Source organism: Seriola lalandi, unplaced genomic scaffold (assembly GCF_002814215.2).
Source record: "Seriola lalandi dorsalis isolate HSWRI2012SDOR001 ecotype SW California unplaced genomic scaffold, Sedor1 jcf7180002054454, whole genome shotgun sequence".
Taxonomy (NCBI): Eukaryota; Metazoa; Chordata; class Actinopteri; order Carangiformes; family Carangidae; genus Seriola; species Seriola lalandi.
The window spans coordinates 206,387-213,833 of NW_019525007.1; the positions used below are offsets into that span (position 1 = coordinate 206,387).

General features: G+C 45.1%; 1 protein-coding gene across 1 annotated transcript; it reads left to right on the forward strand.

Annotated features, from left to right (window-relative positions):
• The first annotated feature begins 34 nt into the window (after positions 1-34).
• On the forward strand, positions 35-6,605 carry fgf16 (fibroblast growth factor 16). The gene is made up of 3 exons (XM_023411148.2): positions 35-1,034; positions 2,704-2,807; positions 4,989-6,605. The coding sequence occupies exons 1-3, from the start codon at positions 731-733 to the stop codon at positions 5,232-5,234; spliced, it is 654 nt and encodes a 217-aa protein (XP_023266916.1). The 5' UTR covers positions 35-730; the 3' UTR covers positions 5,235-6,605.
• The last annotated feature ends 842 nt before the right edge of the window (positions 6,606-7,447 follow it).

Genomic DNA, 7,447 nt, shown 5'->3' on the forward strand with positions numbered 1-7,447 from the left:
CAACGGGACATTTGCCTGATACTTTGCGGTTTTCCTTTTCTTTTCCAGGAGGAGAGGCTATGGTGTGACCATAAACCAGTCAGTGTAAATTATGGATCGCCTTTGTGGTGAAGTGGTTGTTACAGTTTATGATAAATGTAGCTTTTCGGCTTTGTGTCAGCTGCCATTTGCGTTTTAACAATGATGGTCCTTGCTTCTGCATCTGCGTTGCATTTTAATGCACCGCAAACTGTTGCCTGAGTTTCCTGCCCCTGGGTAGGCGATGTGGTTTTATCAGAGAGCCTCGGACCGCGATCAGGAGCGCAGGATCCATGAGAAGAGACTTCTGGACTTGGATTTATTTGGTCGCAAGACAGATACAGCTTTCTAAGAGAGCACTGACAGAGACGTAGCTCAGAGACAGCGGTACCATCAGTAGTAAAAGTTGGACTGAAAGTAGTCTACACATTCAGGAAAGGAAACTGATGCGCGTAAGAAGGGATGCCAGCCAGGCGTGGCTTGTGTTTGAATATCCAATGTGGGAATGCGTGGGGAGTATGTATATAATAGAGTCTCTCCATCTGATAAACAGAGATATCAAACTGATGATTAAAGCAAAGGACGATCAATAAACTGAAAGGACTCCGCTGATTTGGAGGAGCACGGCGCGCTGGGTAGCTACGCTTTGTGCGTGCATGGACCGGACTTGTGTAAACTTTTCTCCCACTTTGAGTCACCGAAACGTTTTTAAATGCCTTCGCTTAATGTGACAGCTGTGCACACAATGGCAGAGGTCGGGAGTTTTTTGGGGACAATCGACTTGGATTTACAAAGCTTTCCTGCACTCGGGAATATGCCCATACCGGAGTCTCCAGTGGGGTTGAATGAGCGGCTGGGGCAGATTGAAGGGAGGCTGCAGCGGGGGTCGCCGACAGATTTCGGGCACCTCAAAGGGATCCTGAGGCGGCGTCAGCTCTACTGCAGGACCGGCTTTCAGCTGGAGATATTCCCCAACGGGACTGTGCATGGGACAAGACAGGATCACAGCAGATTTGGTGAGGGTATTTCTTTAGCATTTGACTTTTTGTTGCTGCTTTAAAAAAAATCAGAATGTCATTTTGTTATATCATCTGCTTCTCAGTTGACAGTAACAGGCCTTTAGTCTGGTTCGACTCATTATAGGCCGACACAATTAGGTCTGAATGAAAAGGGGTGAACTATGGCCTCCGGTAATCCCGAGGAAAGCAATTATCGATATTACAAAATTTAATTACAGTTTTTGGTGATTTACGAGGTTGCTGTTGTGCAATATATCCAGTACTATCAATTTAGACCATCTTCACTCTGAACTCTAGAACTGGGTGAAGTGAGTTTAATTAAGACGCTGTTTCCTGCCACTCATCCCCAGTGAATACCCGTTCGTGCGTCACTGTCACCTGGCGCACAGGAAAGCAGAGCCACACACCTTTCTCTGGCAATCCCCCCTGCGCGTGGGGCGCAGGTGTCTCTCCTCAGCCGCAAACAAGCGACGCGTGCGCGTCTCGCTTTCGCAGCAAACAAACGAGCCCGCTCGCGGCTCTGAGGGTTTACCATTAATGTAAATGGAGCGAGGTGCGGCTCGCGGGAGATAAACAGATGAGGTCAGAGGGCAGACGCGCACATGTCTCGCGCCTCATATCCGTGCGGTCATCTCACAGGTGCGGACCGGCTCGAGAGCAGAATAACTCTAAATTAAAGCATGACCACCGCGGAATTCAGGGGAGGTTTAATGTTCAGACTTCAGCCAAAACAAGCCGGTTTACAGGGATGGGTGGTCCGCGTGTTTGTTTCTGGCTTCACTTAGTTTTAAAAAGCGAGGTCTTTGTCAGAGCTGCAAGGAGGACATGGCTTTGATTAGAAGGATATGAAACACACTCTTCACCCCACAAAAAATTAGAGGGATCTTCTCTGTCATCCTCTGGCATCAGATGAGGTCGAGGAGATGGGGACCAGGTGGCTGTAAGCCGGCCTCTGCCAGTCAGCGCAGCCAGCTGGATCCTCTCTGACTAACCTCTGCATCACAACAGCCAACGGCTTTTAATTTTACCGGTTGTTTCCCTGCCTTTGAAGTACATGTTCACTTTACAGTAACTTCCTGTGAGTCAGCAGTTCACCAAATAACTTTGCCCACATCTCAGCTTCATAAAAGTGACTTCTTCATCTGTATTAGTAACCAGCTGGGAAATCCCAAAGACAGGATGAACACATTTATAGAGACCACAACCCATTATGATAGAGTGGAGTGATGTATGTTACTTCAGCAAAACTAAAAAAGAAAATCAAAGAAATCTTCTACAGGTGCTGCTCTAATCCAGTCCACAGATCTGTCTTTTCTGTCAGCAGTGACAAAATAAGTTATTCAGTGGCCTTCAATCTGTAATTTTTCAATTGAAGCATGGGGTAGCAAGAACAGGTTGGGTTTTCTTTATGCTTCTTAGAAATAATACAAGATCACACAAGATGACTGAACACTTTGCAAAACAGAATCAACAGTGAAAGCAAAAATAACATGGAACATAGTCTGACTGGAAGAGGAGGCCACTTGTTGCTGTAGTACTCCTAGCTGTTTCTTTGGGGGGGGGGGTTTACAGTGTTTTTGTGTCCTTTATTGACTGGTTTGTGTTGTGTGTGTGTGTGTGCGCGCGTGTGCGTGTGTGTGTGTGTGTGTGTTGTGTTTGACCTCAGGTATCCTGGAGTTCATCAGCCTGGCAGTGGGTCTGGTCAGCATCAGAGGGGTGGACGCTGGACTCTACCTCGGCATGAATGAGAAAGGAGAGCTCTATGGGTCGGTGAGTCAAAAACCCCTCCTTTCATTCACAACCCCGCCTTCGCCATGCAAGCCCAGGGTCTCATTCACAACAAGTCTGGCACTTAATACACATGACATGTTTCCCAGGATGCACTATTTTCAAGCAGTTCTCTGTAAAATGGGAATATACGTCAGTACTGAGTAATCAAAAAAGACGTTTTCAGCAGTAATCGTAGGGTCCATTTGTTATCAAGGTTCCTGTAAGTGGCAGATGAGAAAACCACAGAAAGACAAAACAAGTCATCTGTGTTTCTCTCACACCGTCTCATGCGTCCTTCTCCTGCTGCTTTCCTTCAAGATGGTGAACACAGAGGTTAATAAAGACAGTAGATTGACTTTTAGACCAAAAACAGCAGCAGCAAAAAAAAGACTTTACACTTGTTTCAAATAGGAAAAAGATTCAAGGAAAAGCGACCGGAAGAGCACAAACTGACCTCTTCATTTAGTTTTGAGATATGCAGAAATATTTACATTTTTTCCCAAAGTGGAGACAGGAACGTTTGGAGTCACTGTGGATGTGTGCTGAGGGCGAGTTTGCTGGAGATTACGTCTCCTTGCACAGCTGGGCTCGAGTTTGGACTGAAGTGTTAAAAATAGAAGAATTATTATATAAATAAATATATATATATATATATAGTAAATGTAGTTTCTAGAGAACATCTGTTTTTTGGGGTTTTTTTTGGGGGGGGGGTTCATTTTGGCTGACTTTCTCACATGTGGTTGGTATCTGGAGACAGAAAGAGGGGAAATGGAAGAGATAAAGACAATGGAGGGGAAGTATGTGTGGGTTACCTGTATCAGGTGTCCCAGGGCATTACCTGAGGGCCTCTCAGGGCACAGAACTCCGCCTGGCTCTGAACATTTCGAACAGAGGCTACTTTTAAGTACGGCCATTATGTTGAAAAGTGCAGATATTGTTACCGTGTGCTATCAGAGTCTGGCATCCTGGAGCTTTGACCGTGGGGGAGGGGCGGGTGATGGTGGGACACAGTGATTTAGGGGAGTGGGGGGTAATTGCACACCTGACTGAGTCACCTGACTGACAGAGGGAGCGATGTAGACATGTCTGTCTGAATGTGAGAGGCCAGGAGGTGGGGGGTGGGGGGTAACAGGTAGAAGGGTGCTTCCGTCCCACAACCACCAGACCTTGACAAGCTTTTGATCCGATGCAATTTGTGTGTGTGTGTGTGTGTGTGTGTGTGTGTGTGTGTCTCAGGATGAAGCTAGCCCAGTCATGTGCCCTCAGGGCTGTGTTTACAGACAACAGCTTCACCACACAGCCGCAGCCAAGCAGAGCCTGACAGGCAATCAACAAAATTGCTGCTGGAATAAAAAAAACAGACTCTTGCACAAACACTTACAAGAACTACAAAGTGTGCGAAAGGCAGCGATTGACTGATCATGAACATTTATCTTCTTCTCAGCCAAAAAAAAAAGGTCAAGTCCAAGGGAAAGGAGGGAAACTGTTTGGGACACCGTCAGAGTGGTTCATTTTTGGCTGACGGTCCTCAGAGATACCCTTGACTCTCCTGAGGTTCGGCCCAGTTGCAGAGCAGCAGAGACTTGGACTGGACTTGGAAGGAAAGCAGCTCCAACCCTGTATTGTTCTCACACAGTCACTCAGCCAGCACACTCTCACCTGCTGAACCCGCAGCCATCGCTCATGCTGCGCCGTCAGTGAAGGCCGAGGTTTTGAGAGCTGCTGTGTGCGTGTGTGTGTGTGTGTGTGTGTGTGAGTGAGAGAGGGAAGACTGTACTCCTGCTTGCTGTTCTTGTTGCATCACAGGGAGGGAAATAATTCTCCATGCACAATGAGAGGTTAACAGGTCTGAGGAGTGAGTGTGGGGCGTAAACTGAAAAGCCGCTCGTAATGACTTCCCCTCTTTTGTCATAATGAGCACCTGCCTAGATGAGCTTCCTCTGGTTCACTTCAGCTTTCAAGTGCAGTGCAAAAGAGTTAATGACATACATAAACAAGTACACCAGTAACAGTGGAGCATCTGCATGCAAAGCAGCATCATTCATCTCAGTCTCATCTGCATTTTGATGTCACTTTAATCTTTCTGTTATTGCAAATTGTACTCATTTGTTTCCCTTCTCAGTCAGTGCCGTGCAAGCACGACTTCAGCATGTGACTAATGGGTTGTTTTCTCTCCTGCAGAAGAAGCTGACAGCAGAATGTGTGTTCAGGGAGCAGTTTGAGGAGAACTGGTACAACACCTACGCTTCAACTCTGTACAATCACACAGACACAGGACGCTTCTACTATGTGGCCTTAAACAAGGATGGCTCGCCCAGGGAGGGCGGCAGGACTAAAAAACACCAGAAACTCACCCACTTCTTACCCAGGCCGGTGGAGATTGAAAAGATCCCTCAAGCATACAGGGACTTATTCCAATACAGGTGACCAGCGCTTATACTTGGAGAGCTGGTTACATTGGGAGGAACAGAAATAAAAGAAGAGGAGAGGGGGGGTGTTGTGGATATTTTGGACCTGGTACAGAACTGTTTACCCTCAACCCCCCCTGAGGTCACTGTGTTTGCACCTCAGCCCCACTACCAAGCACGTACAGCACTGACATAAACATTGTGCATGTTCCTGGATGTTGCTTCTTTGCTTCTGTAGTGGACTTGTGACCTCGAAGAGGAGGGAAAGTTGTCTTGTAAAACCACTACGGACATGGACAAAGGAGGCCCACATGACTGCCCAGCTATGGGGTGGTCGGGACAATTACATCAGGTGCCATGTTTTCTCAATAACCACTTTTTAGAGGTAAATGTGTAGACGCTGAAGTGACATGCAACGACAAATGGAGTCGTGGCTCTTGGCAGTTTTGAGTAGCACTAAGCTGGTGGGGAGAAAAAAAGTGAATGGTTGACTATGAGAACAGAGAAGAGACTTTTAGAAGCTCCAAAAGGAAACTGAAAGCACTACAGATGTCACACGGTGCATTTGTCACGCACTATACACAGTCATGGTAACGTTAAATGTGAGAAAGGGCACATTCCACATGCACAGAGATAGATAGACAGAAGGTAAGGGTCAGAAATACACAAACTGTGTGCTACATGCAGGTTAAGTGGCAGGTTTGGATAGTCAGGTACTAAAGAGTCTGTAAGAAGAATGTCTATGAGGCAGAGAATAAACTGTTACATAGGGGAACTGGAGTTTAATTAAATTGTCTTCAAAATCAAAGATGAAAGTGGGGATATAAAATCTTTTTGATGAATATGGGATAGATGAAAGAGCACTTACTGCACACCCCCAGTCCCAACTGTAGGCTCACTTGGTCTCCCATGTAATGACAAGTCTAATGATCAAATTCATATCAAATATCAAGCAGCATCCTGTAGGAGTTGTGTGCAAAACAAGTGATTAAGTTGGGGACAAAAGCACTTCTCTGACTGAGGTTGTAAAGAATAAGGATGGTGACTTGTAATGTTCAGAGTGTCAGGAACATTATTAAAAATGCAAGCAGCTGAGGTGTACATATGGGTGATCCTATTTATGAGATGTACAATATATTTATTTTCTACATATAAAGTATAAATATAAATCTATATATTTATTTATTGCAAAGACTTTATTTTGTAATGAACTTGAAGTTATCTGGACTGTAGATTCTACTGAAATTACACCAAAAAAACAAACAAAAAAATGAAGAACTGCAATGAACATGACAATAAAATTGTCCTGCTATCGAGAACTCATTGTGACAGACTATTTTTGCTTGGATTAAAATCTGATGTACCAATTAAAACCAGATATAGATATCTATGTGAATGTTGCATTTCTTTCCTTTTGGTTTCAGTCATGCTGGCCGTGTGGCTCTATGAATGGCAATGTGGGTGTGTCACCACTTTGGTCCAGATTGAAATAAATCAACTGTTGGATGGATTGCTAGAAAATCTTATACAGACATTCAAGGTCCCCGGAAGATGGATCCTGCTGACTTAGGTGATCCCCTGACTTTTCACCTAGTGTCACCATGATGTCAAAGTTTTTGTTTTTCACCTGATAATGAATAGACCTTTATTAAAAAGTAGCTTTTCTTAGTCGGATCAAAAACTATTTCGGCTTTGCTGATGTAAGTTAGCACTACTGAAAGACCATTATTATGCACCCTGCTCATTTTTATTAAAATACATCTTATCACATGTAATGTCTTTAAAAGCAGTGCTCTTGTGGCACTTTGTCCTGCTCTCCAAAAGACTCAGAGAAAATTGGGTAAAAAGATACAGCAGACTTTTTTTCCCCGCAAAAGAGAACACCCATACAATCCCATGCCAATTTGCCCTCATAAACCCTTTACCAAGTAATGTGCACAGGCCTTCTCTGTCTCCATAAGGTCTTAGTCAGCCTACATCCACCGTACAAAATCAGATTCCTTATGCAACTGGATCCCGACTCCTAATTGGCTTTACACATCAGCATGGATTAAGGGCAGTGATTGGTTGTTCACTGCAGGGGCCTCACAGACTGCACTATAGTGTAGTCTGCAGCGGGTCTTTTCAATGGACAGAAACAGCTGCCTGCTGCACAGAGAACCAGCAGGGATGTGCTGCAAACCTGGAGTGGTGGTAATCTGGGGCTAAGAGGGGATGGGATCAACATTTCAA